Source organism: Mauremys reevesii, linkage group 3 (genome assembly GCF_016161935.1).
Source record: "Mauremys reevesii isolate NIE-2019 linkage group 3, ASM1616193v1, whole genome shotgun sequence".
Lineage (NCBI taxonomy): Eukaryota > Metazoa > Chordata > Testudines > Geoemydidae > Mauremys > Mauremys reevesii.
Window position 1 is genome coordinate 158,782,279 of NC_052625.1, and position 14,313 is coordinate 158,796,591.

The 14,313-nt window shown below is 40.9% G+C and overlaps 1 protein-coding gene across 1 annotated transcript in view; it reads left to right on the top strand.

Annotated features, from left to right (window-relative positions):
- The window catches only part of LOC120401373 (protein eyes shut homolog), a 676,185-nt gene that overhangs the window by 180,050 nt on the left and 481,822 nt on the right, over window positions 1-14,313 (top strand). The window contains exons 6-8 of the mRNA XM_039531293.1: window positions 243-356; window positions 1,617-1,730; window positions 2,166-2,279. Coding sequence (XP_039387227.1) covers window positions 243-356; window positions 1,617-1,730; window positions 2,166-2,279 — 342 coding nt within the window. The remainder of the gene's footprint in view (window positions 1-242; window positions 357-1,616; window positions 1,731-2,165; window positions 2,280-14,313) is intronic.

Consider the following 14,313-nt stretch of genomic DNA (forward strand, 5'->3'; position numbering starts at 1 on the left):
AACCAATCTTCTTCTTCGGTCAGTATATCTTTTTAACAACCCAAAAGAAGTCATCATTTGTTTATTAGACAGCATCATAAAAATATCTGGTTCCTGCCTTTAAGCCAAAAGTTAAATTCCCTGCCAGCAATTGGAGACTCATTGGTAAAACTTCACTGTGCATAACCTTGGTTTAGATTTTGTTGTTTCTGGTTGCACCAGTGACATATTTCTAATGAAGTGAATCCTTTGCTTATTTCCAGGTAATAATTGTGAGATTGAGGTGGATGAGTGTCTAAGTGACCCCTGTCACAATGGTGCCACTTGTGTTGATCATCTCAATGCCTTCAGCTGCCTGTGTTGTGATGGATTTCAAGGTAACAAAGAATTTGTAGAACAGTATGATTTTTTAAGGTTAATAGAGGTTGGTATTACACCATTTTTAGAAGTTAATACTCAGGTGATAAGTTTTACATATTCATTTTAGCTTCATCTGAATTTTTAAATATGTTAATTCTGCATGAATACATCCTGAATACTGTTACAGTGCTGTACTTTCTTAGCATCCTGTGAATGAGTGCTTGCTTGTCTGGCAGCTTAGCTGTTATAAATGGACCAGCTGGGAGCAATGACATTTACCATGCAATATGCATTGTTTCCTTTAAATGTTTGAATTTGTTGGCAGGCTGGATGTAATTGGTAATACTATAGACTTTTGTTGGGACAGAAAGCTTTATTCTCAGTGCATACATGCAATTGATTTCAGCAGTATGATGGTGTATGGACTTAGACTGATTAATCAAGCATATTTATTAGTATCCGCCGTTATTCTGCTCTTTCAATTCATATTAGGAATTTTAAATGCATACGTTTTCTTGGTTCATTCTTCCTGAGATGATGCGGGTTTTTAGATTTACTGAAATACCAGTGTAACAGACATTTCAAATATAGGGCAAAATCTTCAGTTTTGATTGATAGTGGTTTGGGGGATTTTTGTTTTGTTTTCAAAACAAGAATAGTTTGTACCGTTATTTGTTAGAACGGTTTTATACTTTCAAAGCTTTTCAAGTTGTCATTTTTCAGCATTGTTTCTTAAATTACAAGAAATTAATTTCTTTAAGAAATATTAGTCACACAATATCTGTTCCCATTAGTTACTTATGATGATATGGTAGTTAAATAATTATGTTCTAGACTGTGATATAACCTCTTTTTGTCTACATCAAATTTCTTCTTTCATTTTGTGAGAGTTTACTTACTGCCTTATCAAGAACAGAAGGAAGATTTCCCTCCATGTCATAGCAAATGCATTCTATTATATTTCAATGTCATTTGCTTTCTATTTTTTTATATTGATATAAATTGGTAAGGAAATTGCCTGCCTTAAGTCATAAGAATCAATTCAGTGACAGTGAAGACTATGTTTTTAGGTCTTTATTGGAAAAATCAATGAATAACTGAAACAATAAAATTTCAGAATATTGCTTTAGAGGCATAGACTCAAGGTATAATATTTCTGGCAAAAAATTCTCAGTAGGTGAACTATTTTAAATACAACAGAATACATATTTATATTGAAATATGTTGGTGCTATAAAATAATTTCCTCTTCCCCTACACTTTCCCATCGGTCTATAGGCACAACTTGTGAAATCAACATAAACGAATGTCAGTCATCACCCTGTCTCCACAATGCAACCTGTGAAGATCTTATCAGTGGATATGAATGCATCTGTCTACCTGGCTTTGCTGGTGAGTGGCATCAATAAAGCATCTAGCTTTTTATGGAAAAGTAGCCCATTGAGACATTATTGACTAATTTACTGGTGCTTCCTTCTCATTTCTTTTTATCTACCCTAGCCTAATATTTCATTTGCATTCCAACAAACTGGAACACTGACTTCATCTGTAAACTAAACAGTACAAGATAAATTAGGTCACATCTAAACAGGCCTTGAATGCTTCCACACCTAAGGAAGATTAGTCAGAGTTTAGTAATTCAGAAAGAAGTTATTGTGGCTTGTGGTGAGGTGAAATAAATGGACTCTGACACTAATATATGTGGGGCCCTTATTTGCCTGATTTAGACTTGCTTCTCATCACAAGTCATTTGAGATTCTTGAAGTATAAATTGATGAACTATAAATTGACACCTGTTGTCTTACTAATCTCAAAATCTTTTCAAAGGTGCAAGATGTGAAACAGATCTAGACGAGTGTGCCTCATTTCCCTGCAAGAATGGAGCCACCTGCATTGACCAACCTGGTAATTACTTCTGCCAATGTGTGGCTCCATTTAAAGGTAATGAATACTGAGGGAGAGGGGAAAGCAAACATAATTAACTTTAGAAAGCATTTCTGTCACTTGTCTGAAATCATTTCACTCTTCTAACAGTGTTATTAGTCCTTCGTTTTCTCAAACAGAACTTTTAAAGAGGCTAGACAATTATCCCTTAGGTTGCAACTAATGTGAAATAAACATTGTTTATGCATCTACTAAACACATTTTGTTATTAATCAGAATGGATAGTATAAAATTGCTTTACTAACAAAGTAAGATTCTGTGCAGAAAAGGAAATGGGGGGTGAATAATTTTGGAGAACTTCAGTTGGTTTTCCACTATTTGAATATTTTTCTCTAATTCAATTACACATGTAATTTTCTAATTATTTTTGCACATTCAGAGTGGCAATTTATAGTTATGTTGGTATCCATACATTTTTATTATTTCTGTTGATAATGTTAAGGAAAATGTATTTAATGTTCAGATTGTAATGAGGTGATCTTTTTCAGGAGAATTGCTTGGTGTTTTTAATTTTAATTACTCATTGATAAAAATCGTTATGACAGATTATACATTATTCTTGAGCAAATCTAATTTAAATATCAGTTAAAATATACTGTCAATGATTTATGAATTAAATCTAAACAAGTTTCCTTCCTTCTACAGTTTAATGTAATGACTTATGTTAAGCTCTCTAGAATAATCATTAAAAGACAATTTTCTTTGTTAGTTAAGCTGGTGGGGATTTTTCCCCCTTTGGGGAAGATGGCTGCAGTAAATTAATAATTTATAAGAAACAATCAAGCCTCAATGTTTGTTTTATTATTTTAGTTAATGGTCAAAACTCTGCATATATTCTGTCACTTTTTAGTTTTAATTTATAAACTCAATCTGAATTATAATGCTACTTGATGTAAGCTGATATACTAATAGAGGTTGATAGTCTTTGTCTACCATAATTTCATAATTGGTTCTGATTAGACGGATGAAGAGCTTTTCCAGCACAGCATGGGCAATCCAGGTGCTTGCTAGCAGTACACATTATCTCCACACTGTGGGTCAGATTTTCAGAAGAGTATGTTATCCAGTGGCTCTCATTTAGGCATCCCAATGAAGTTGGTAAACTTTCAAGAATGCTCAACAATCATTTAGTCACCTAAATGAAGTGGCAAGACTTTCAAAAGTCCCCAGCACCCAGCAGCTCTGGTGCTTTCAATGGCGCAGTTTGAGCACTTTTCAAAATCTTGTCTTCATAGCTAAGGGCATGTCTACACTTACCTCCGAAGCGATCGAACCAGCAGGGGTCCATTTATCGCGTCTAGTAAAGATGTGATAAATCAACCACCAAGCGCTCTCCTGTAGACTCCGGTACTCCACTGGAGCGAGAAGCATAGGTGGAGTGGATGCGGGAGCATCAGCAGTAGACTTACCGCAGTGGAGACACCGCGGTAAGTAGCTCTAAGTATGTCAATGTCAGCTAAGCTATTTTCATAGCTGAAGTTGCGTAACTTAGACCGACTTAACTCGTCCCTCCTCCCCCAGTGTAGACCAGGCCTAAGTTGCTGAGGACTCCCAATTCCTACTGAGGTCATTAGAAGCTTAGGCTGACCTCTACCTCACAGGATTGTTCAGCCATACATCCTTGATTTTTATGCTTGAGACACACTGGTGTAAGTGAAAATGGAATCAGGTTCATAGTGACATCTATATGTCCGTTTCAGAACATCAGTTCTTTTTGTTATTTAATTGCGGTGAAGTGGTGGGACTAACAATAACCCAAATAGTGACCATTAAATAGTGACAATAGTGACCATTAAAATGAACTAATTTTACAAAGATCAATATGATTACCACAAGAACCTTGCCTTTAGTATATGTAACCCTTCTACCAGGTGGAGTCAGCAGCAACAAAAGCTGGGTTCAATATACAAGGGTCCATCTTAACAATACAATACAGAACTGGTTTGAGCCCCCATCCAGTAAGGTGGGAAAATTACACATTGCCCCGGGACACCTCTGAGAGTCAATACTTCCCCTTTCACAAGCACAGAGTCTGAGTGTGGAAAATAAACTTTTAATAGAAGGAGGGAAGTAACCCGGCATTAATTTGTTTATTGCAAGCAGGATTCATAAACATAAAACCACAAGCAAAACACCCCCTCACCTCCCCAGAGTACATTGAACAGTGTCTTTTATCTCAGGTTCTTGAGTCCAACAACCAGAATTTGTTTAACATGCCCCTCCCTTCTCCCTCCACCAGACCCACTCACAGTTGTTGTCCTTCATTAGTGAAGACCCAGAGTTCAGAGGTGCATCTGAGAGTGTTCACCTCCCACCCGGGGGGGGGGGAGGGGAGAAAAGGCATGTTGCTTGCTCCACCATCAAGGTGCTGGCCCTGGCATCAGCCGCTTGCCACTCAGCCAGCCGCCTGTCCCCGATGTACACCAGCATCTTCTTCTGCTTCTCTACTGTGGCCTCTTCAGGTCAATCTCTTGAGGTTCCACCCAGCTCTGAGTGACTTTCAGCTCTTAGTGGGGGGAAATGCACTGCTGAAGCAAGCTGGGCAGAAACACTGTCCCACAATAGGTGATTTCAGTTCTAGTGACCACTTAACAAAAAAAAGTCTTCTAATGGAACCTTAATTAACTCTTATCTTTGAACAATGGTGAGGGACAGTTTAAAGAGTGCCTAGGACTCTTAGGTAGAGCCCACACCTCCACACTGGAACACCACCCCCCGACCCCTTTCCCTTCACAGGGGTCTGGCATCTGAGCCCTCTGCTTAGCAGGTTGAGTTCAGTTGAGGGTGATCCTCTCAATCAGGACAGGCTTAGCACAGTTCTGCATCCTTTTACACGTACAATAAGGATAACAAATTTTCATTACCCCTGTATTCAAATTTAAAATGTTTTTTAAAAGCTAATGTTAAAAAGATATAATACACAGGCTAGGGAGAGAGTTGCTGTACATATGGGTATAGTGCTTAAATTATCCAAAATTACAAAGGTTGATTTGAAAGTCATACAACACATATAGTACATAATTATAAATAACCCAAATTTAGATTAATAAACTTAACAATACAGTTTAGTTATTAGCATCTCTATAGTGATTTGTAACCCAATACCAGCCAAAATTGGTCACTTTGGCAACACAAATCTGTCTGCTGGATACCTAGACAGAGTGGGTGTTCATATAAATACAGTCTGGTCCTGAAGCCTTTTCCCCTCCCAGCTCATCACTATCTGTCAGTGGAGAGCTCATTCAGACCCTGTTTACATATAGGTAATTCATCTTGCAAAAATATTTTTAAAGTAGAGAAACTAAATCAAAATAATTAGAAGAAACAATAGCAAGCTGATCTTTTTAATCTATTAAATATTTTTAAATTGACATGTGATTTAGTTTTTTCCCTCTCAAATTCAATGCAAAAAGTATGTCAAGATTATGCTGTTATGAATAATGTTATTTGCCCAAGAGTGTTTGGAATAAATCTTTGTTGCATACTAACGATTTGATCCTGCAAGCAAAGTATCTGACTTTAACAATATGCACCAAGCACAGTACACACAAGCATATTATAATGTACTGGCTAGTTTGTATGTGTACGGTACCACAGCCCTCTGCTGGATGGAATGTAAAAGCAAATTAAGTAAATGATTCTGTCACATTCAAGTGGCTGACATGCAAACTGTATCTAGCCAAATGAAGCCACATGCTTATTCATAGCTGGATTGATTTGGATAAGATTCCTATTTATCCAGGCTTTTCTCCTTAATGCCTTTCTGCCTATTGTCAGAGTTTCCCTTTGGTATGAGCTTGTCCAGGAGAATTCCAAAGAGTAAAGGTTTTGTTTCTCTCTTTCTCGCACTTATCCCTTGCTTTTCTTTCTAGTTTGAAAGCAGGCAAAGTGGAAAGAGTACATGTTTTGCCTCCACCTTTACCTTCCTCTTTCCATTTTCCCTTCATCTTGTATGTGTTTAAGCATATCTGCTTCTGGTTTCTTTATACATGGAAATTTGTGAAATCCCAAATTAGTGCCTTTACATTGTATTCCTCATGTCTTAATTTAGAGAGTTTATAAAAATATTAATAGGACTGTTTCTTGAATCCTTTTGTCTTTAAAGCCAAGTACCTTAATTAACATGGGCCTACTTCACCAATGCTTGGCAGCACCTTTGCATTAGTAACTCCAGCATAAAGGATCCAGAAAGCAGTGGATTTATACCCAGGGAAATACTTCCACATGCTCTCCCCACCTGATGCAGAACTGTGTTCTGGCTATTCCAGATAATGGAATTCTCTCTTGGGATCATTGAGACTGAACTGGCCACCTTTAACCCACTCTTGACTCTATGCTGAGCTCAGCTCCACCACAGAGATGAATTGCGTACTATGTGTTCAATTGTGCAGACCTTAGAAGAAGAAAAATGACTAACACAGTGGGTGCAAACTTGATATTAACAACTTCCAGTTAATAGCAACATTTTGCTGAGAACCAGTTCCATTCCACTGTCTTTGTTAATATGATTCAGATATTGGCAATGACATTCCATTTACTGAGAACTTTTCTGGAAGAAACGACCCAGGCACAGGAAGGTTTGTGTGTCTGCAGCCAAGGAAGGAAGCACTGAGACGTGGCTTCCCTGGCTTCAGCCCCGCAAACTTGAGCACAGTCAGTGTTTGGTATGTCTCAATGCCTCCTTCCTGGGCTACAGCCCTGCAAACCTGCCCGCACTTAGGGACAGCTCAGGAGGTAAGGGGCTGGGGTGCCTGCCTCCCCAAGTGGGGAAGCCCTGCCGGAATCTCAGCACTGTGGACTGGGAGATGAGGCTGTGGACAGGACAGCAGCAGGGAGCAGGGGTTGCAGCCCAGATGCTAGTTATTTCTCTGAGGGCTTACAAAGCTGCACGGTACCTCTCCCCGCTGCTTCCTTGTCTCATAGCTTCTCCACCCAGCCTGCAGGGAGTACTGTGCATCTCTGTGGGCCAACAGCATCTCCACTTCTCTGATGCTGCCCTGCCCCATGGAAAGCCCTGGCATCTACGCTGAAGACCCGCTCCTCACTGCTGCTAAACCCACAGGTAGGTTTGTAAGGCTGTATCCAGGGAAGGCATGTCCCAGTGCTTCCTTCCCTGTCTGTAGCCCTACAAACCTACCTTCCTCTTATTGGTGACTGCTGCATCATTTTAACTTTTTTGCTGCCATCCATGGGGTTACTGATAAGCAAAATCTACTGTACATTTAAACCCTTTCCTCATGCGACCTAAAATAACTAAGCTATGCCTAAAAATGTCACAACTGTAAAGTCTCATATCTCAGGCCCCTTCCATGGTTAGAAGCAAGGGCTGGAACCTTTGGGGAAAAATTAGACTCCTCTTTCCAATAGTATCATGTCCTGGTTCTAGTCCATGATATGCTGGACCTCAAAATCATGACACTTTTGTCTAGAAAAGCTATGTACTGGCTCAGAACTAAATCATCCCATCTTTGGGCCTTGGAATGAGTAATTTAAGATGTGGGGGTGGACTCTAAATTTGTGGGAGGAAGAAGGAAATATTTCTACTTCAGGTTTTTCTTTTTCTTTCCTTTTCTTTTTTTAAATGACTGCTTTGTAAACTGTTCAGGAATTAGGACTATTAGAATGAGTCCTGGGATTTAGTGGACAGGTTATAGGAATTTGATAAATTTCACAAGCATGTAGTAAATGTATATATCATATGAGCTCCCATTTATCACCTGGATAGCCACTCCACATATATAATGTGTGTTTGTGAGTGTTCCTGGCAGGGTGGTGATTCCTCCTCCTCTTCCTAAATGTGGATCCCCCTTTTCCCCCCTTTCCAAATCACCCCAATTCAAAGCCAAGGTATACAGAAAACGTTTATTGTCCTGTTTTTTGCCATTTTTATGTTCTCTCCTTTGTACTCTATAATCCCCCGGAATAGAAAAATCACCCAAGAACTGTGTTATAACCCAGATCTGGATATTGGACTACTATTTACTTCCCATCACACAATGCAGCATGACGTTGTCTCCCCATATAAACCTTTAACCTGGGAACACATCTAGATTGGTGTTCTGCCAGATTCCAGTATATGAATCATTACAAATGTCCAATTGCTCTGGGGATTCTTTGTTTTTCTTTCATCCCTAAGGTGCACACTGATAGATAGTAATGTACACTGAATCATCTTACCAGAAAGATGTTGGATATTTTGCTATACTGTTGATTGTTTCTGTTGTGACCCCCTTGACAAAGTAGTTGAGTTATGGGCAGACTTGGATCCAGGATCTAGGAAGGGGCTTGCAATTTTGGAGACAGGAGAAAGGTTAAATTTTAAATTAGCAGCAGGACGCTGATGACCCAGGAAAATATGATCAATGTGAAACTGTCTGTTTGCTATAATGTATCTATTGAAGTATATAAATAGGCCTATCAGTGAGGTTATGAGGTTGATTCCATTACAATATCCTAACAGAGGTGTTATAATAAACTCTTCTATTATGATATTGATTCTACAATTGTAGCACTTCTGTAATAGAATCACTGTTATTATAGAATTGGTATTAAGTGTTTCAGAAGCGAACTGCCAGTGGGAGAGACATTCTGAGGCCATATCTCATTTGTGGACATTAACCATTTCAGTGAAGACAGAGTTGTAGAGAAACACTGACGTGTGTTATTAAATTGAACTAAAAATTCACACATGAATTCAGAATGTCAAAGTTAGTAAATTTTAGAGTCTCCCTTATTCGATTTTGTCTTATAGCTGTCACACTGTTCCTTTCCTGCAGAAGTGTCTTAAATGCACAATTGAGTGTATCCTCTTTACAGAGAGAAATAAGATGACCTTAACTATTATTTTGTTTTAAAAGTGTCATCTCTGTTAATTTTCAATGGAAGGGGGAGGGAAAGACAACTAATTATTTTATGCTCAGTGGCTTCTCAACATAAACTTTGTAAACTTCAACCTACCACATTTGATGCACTGTAGATCTTTGTTGGCTCAGGCTAAAAATGTCTCATTTAGCAAACAATTGATTTTTTTAATCTTATACCACTTCAGTTTTGTTTGACGACCCTAATACTAAAACAAAATCTTTCACACAATCAGACATTGTCTTTTTTCTGTATGTAGGGGCTTCATTGTGTTGGTGGGCACTTACTTCGAAAGCTGCATTGAACCTATGTAGCAGGTGTGATAGCACCCTAGAATTTCTTAGAATGAACTGTTTTTCAAAGTCTCTTTTAACTAAAAGGTGCATCTGCATCCACTGGTATTCTCCCAAATCATCCTTTCCTAATTTCCCTCTCCTCCTACCTTGCAGCTCTGCTCATCATGAAGAAATAGTTGTCATACAGATGTCAGAGCTGCATTGTCCTTGTTTGAGCATCATGAGGCATTGTGCCTCAGGGATGCACATTCTTTCAGTTGGGGATAAACACTACTGTATGATAAATAATAAGTCTTATGGCATTGTTCCAGGTGGTGACTAGACAACATAATTCAATGATAAACAATGTACAACTACCTGGCCTCCTATATTCTCTGTGGGATTAGAGGAGTGGTTTTGCCCTCAAAAACATCAGTTTTCAGTCATGCAATTTGTCACTATTGAATAAAGTCTTGCTGGCAATCCAGAAATCTTACACCCAAAGCCAATATGGCAAAAAGCCAAACATGCGCCAGTTTGAGGTAGTAATTTTCAGGAAGTTCAATTCAGTTCACAAATGGTAGTTTAAAATTTCATTGAATTCAAAATTCTTCTTCAAGAAATGGGACTGTAGATCCTGAATGTAGCAGTAGCATGTAAAGCTCATTGAAATTTTTCAGACAAATGGTTTATTCACAGAAAAATGTAGGTTTGGTCAACCCAAACCTATTTAATAGTTGATCCAATAAGTTTCAGGTTTTTTTTTTCAGGGCTAGCTGCACAAAACCTGGTTTCAACACCTACTTTCAAATGTTTGTCACAGTGATTAGGGTATTTGTTTAGGATGGGGGGGACCCAGCTTCAAATCCCCACTCTAGAGCAGGTACTTGAACTCACATCTCCTATTTAAGCAGCCTAACCACAAAGCTTGATTACCTTCAATCTCTGCTGTTGAAGCTGTTCCACTTAGCATTGCCAACTTTCTAATCACACAAAACTGAATACCCTTTGTGACGTTCTGTACCTCGTGGAACACCTAGCATCCCCGTGCTCATCTTTATAGTAAGACTGTGTGGTATCTAATGCAAAGTTTGTCATGCTAGGCATCATCAGAAGGCTCATGATGTGCTAAGCATTGTTGTTATAGTGATGTTATAGGTTGTAATTTCATGTATATAGTTCTGAGGCTGAAAATGTGTCCTCGTGGCTTAAAGCAGTGGTTCTCAAACTAGGGCCACTGCTTGTTCAGGGAAAGCCACAGCCTGTTTGTTTACCTTTTGTGTCCGCCAGTTCGGCCAATCGCGGCTCCCACTGTCCCATCCAAACTTAGATGCTTCACCACTCCAGGCCAATGGGGGCTGCTGGAAGGGCGGCCAGCATGTCCCTCAGCCTGTGCCGCTTCCTGAAGTCCCGAATGGCCTGGAGCAGTGAACCGCAGCCAGTGGGAGCCATGATCGGCCGAACCTGCGGATGTGGCAGGTAAACAAACTGGCCCGGCCCACCAGGGGCTTTCCCTGAACAAGCAGCGACCCTAGTTTGAGAACCACTGTCTTAAAGCAAGCCCAGCCAAAAAATTCTCCAGAAGCAGAGGAGCAGTTCACACCTCATCAGGGCATGTATGGGACAAACCCAGCCCAGTCTCACAGGAACAAAGGACACTGGCCTATGCAACAACAAAGGATCTGCTGGACTCTCGAGTGAGTCATCCCCCTTCCCTTGGTCAGTTTGGGACTGCAATGAGGTTAGTGCTCACCTGACCCTGAAGGGGGGGGGGGCAAAGCCAAGAGGGAAGAAAGGACATGATAAAAGGGAGAGACGTTTGCTATGCTCTTCCTCTGTCTTCCACCTCCATCTACAGACATCATCACCCAGCGACTGAAGCACTGATCAAAGGGGAGAGCCTGGCTGAAGGGCAAACAGCCAGCCTGTGGTGAGAAGCATCTAAGTTTGTAAGGGCATTGAAAGTATTAAGATCAGCTTAGAATGTGTTTTGCTTTTATTTCATTTGACCAAATCTGATTTGTTATGCTTTGACTTATAATCACTTAAAATCTATCTTTGTAGTTAATAAATCTGTTTGGTTATTCTACCTGAAGCAGTGTGTTTGGTTTGAAGCATGTCAGAGACTCCCCTTGGGATAACAAGCCTGGTACATATCAATTTCTTTGTTAAATTGATGAACTCATAAGTTTGCAGCACCCAGCGGGCATAACTAGACACTGCAAGTTGGAGGTTCCTAGGGTTGTGTCTGGGTTTGGAGATATTGGCTAGTGTCATTTGGTTGCAAGTAGCTGGGAGCAGCTTACATGCCAGAGGCTCTGTGTGAACAGCACAGGGTAGGACGGGAGTTAAGGTGTCGGAGGGGGTTCTGACTTGGGGCCCTGGGTTGCGGAGGGTGAGGGGCTCTGGGAGGGAGTTAGGGTGTGGGAGGAGGTTCTGACCTGGGGCAGGTGGTTTGGGGTGCAGGCTCCAGCTCAGTGGTGCTTAGCTCAGGCAGCTCCCAGTTGGCAGTGCAGTGGGGCTAAGATAGGCTCCCTGCCTTCCCTGGCTCCACACAGCTTTGGAAGCGGCCAGCATCTCCAGCTCCTAGGCGCAGGGCAGCCAGGTGGATCCATGCCCACAGACATTGCCCCCACAGCTCCCACTGGCTGCAGTTCCTGGCCAATGGGAGTTGTGGAGCCAGAACTTGGAGATGGGGCAGTGTGAAGAGCTTCCCTGAATGCCCCACACCTAGGGGCTGCAGGGATATGCCAGCTGCTTCCGGGAGCCACGTTTAGCCAGGGAAGGCAGGGAGCCCGCCTTAGCACTGCTGCACTGTTGACCGGACTTTTAAGGGCTGGTCAGCAGTGGTGACCGGAGTTGCCAGGGTCCCTTTTTGACCGGGTGTTCCAGTCAAAAACCAAACACTTGGTAACCCTAGTTCCACTTCTCATAAATACTAGTAGCTGAAAGTCTGTGCTGTCACATGGGTGTTATTTGTAAAGAAGTTAGGTGTATGTATAAATAAATAAATAAATCTGAAAATGACTGAGAACTTAAAAATTGGTCAGTAGCAGACCGTGAATCCCCGTGGTGGTTGAACCAGGTGATGTTCTGAACAAAAGGAACTCTCATCATGCTTGTAATTGTTTCCATCACTTCACACTGGCTCAAGAAACATTCTAGGCTTCAGAGTGACAAACAGAATGAAAAATCTGGAATCTTCTTATAGCTACAAAATGGAACAGCTTCAATAGGAGAGATTGAGGGGGAAAAAACCTATCCCAGATACCCCATTGCTCAGGATTCTCATGTGGAAGGGGGGGAAGATAGGAGTTCAAGTCTCCACCACACAGTGCAGACTTTAACTTGGGACACCCACATTGTAGGTTAGTACTCTAAAACCAGTGGCCTAAAAGTTAGAATGATACATACATGGTTTTCTGAAGTTTGACAGACTTTTCCAATTTGCTGACAATTTCAAATTTCAGTTTGTCTGTCATTCCTCCGAATCCTTCTAAATCAGTGTAACCATGAGGTGGCACATGTGCATCAACCCATAGATCAGATATTCCAGATGTCATTATAAAAAGGCCCAGTCCTCATTTTCATTCCTTCCACCTGTGCAAGCAAAATCAGAACAATTTCCTGGGTCATGATTGCTCAGTTTATTTAGCTTCAGGTATCTAAATAAATTACAATTCAGCTGGGGCAAAAAGGCCCTCTTTGTCCCCTGCTGGAGGCATCAGCGTCCTGACATCTGATCAAGAAACACTTCACTCAGACTGTGCTACCAGCAAGACAATCCTCTGAAGCCAGGAGGAGACACTGACCAACTAGGAGCCAGCAGGCCAGTTAAGAAGGCTTGTCTGCTTCTTCTCAGGGTGAGACTGAAGACAGAGGTGGAGCTCCTGAATGCTACCCATTGCTCGGTCAGGGCCCAGCCCTCAAGTGCTGCAACTAAGCACTTGGTTGGTTATCTTTAAAGATGCAGATAGCCAAATTCTGAGTTTTGTTATCCTTAAACTGTTTAGAGACTGACACCAAGGTTATACAATGGTCCGCCCTGTTGTAAGCAGGCAGCCATAACTTGTGGAGAATGGTAAGCAGTGCTTGCAGTGCCAAGCTTCTCTCCACAAGAGGCACTATAGAGAAGCACCACCTGTGATAGCTTGGTACTAGTGTGATGATCTCAGGGCAGGCTATTTGCTGGAGATTAGACCCTGTGTCAGTTACCTGTAACACCAATCTGTCTGCCTCATCAGCAAACACTTTGAGATTCTACCGATCTTTACCTGCTTTGCAGGTAACAATCAGTGAGCCCAAGTTCCCCAGAGATATCTTTCTGTAGTGTGCAGTGCCTTGCACTGGACACTCACAGAAATTAATTTGACTGCCTCCAAACAGAACTCTCACTTAATTCAGTGCAACAGCACTGAGATGGCTTATAGTAAAACTAAAAATAAGTTTATTAACAAAGAATAGAAGTGTAAGGGGTACTAAGCAAAGATAACAGAAACAGAGAATCGTTACAAGTAAAACAAAAATGACTACAGCTTAACTCTAGCAAGCTATATCTTTACCTAAAACCTTTTTCACTTGTAACAAAAGAGCAGTATCTCCTGCCCTTCAGGCCAAGAGTATCAGGCTCAGAGGGTGTTTTTCTCTATTTCCCCTAAAGAATATCTTTTTGCCCCTTTGTATTTTCCAGAGTGTATTGTCTGCCTCAAAAGCCAGGAAGACTCCCAGTGCAGACTCTGTCCCCAGCTGTGCTCACTAACTTGTTTGGTTCTCTGCTTGCTAGCTTGATTGCTTTGTTTATATAGAAGTACGTCTATTGTCCTCTGCCTGCAATCAAGCCAGTCAGACAGATAAATCTACATTCCTTTGTTTAGTGCAGGATTGATTTATACACT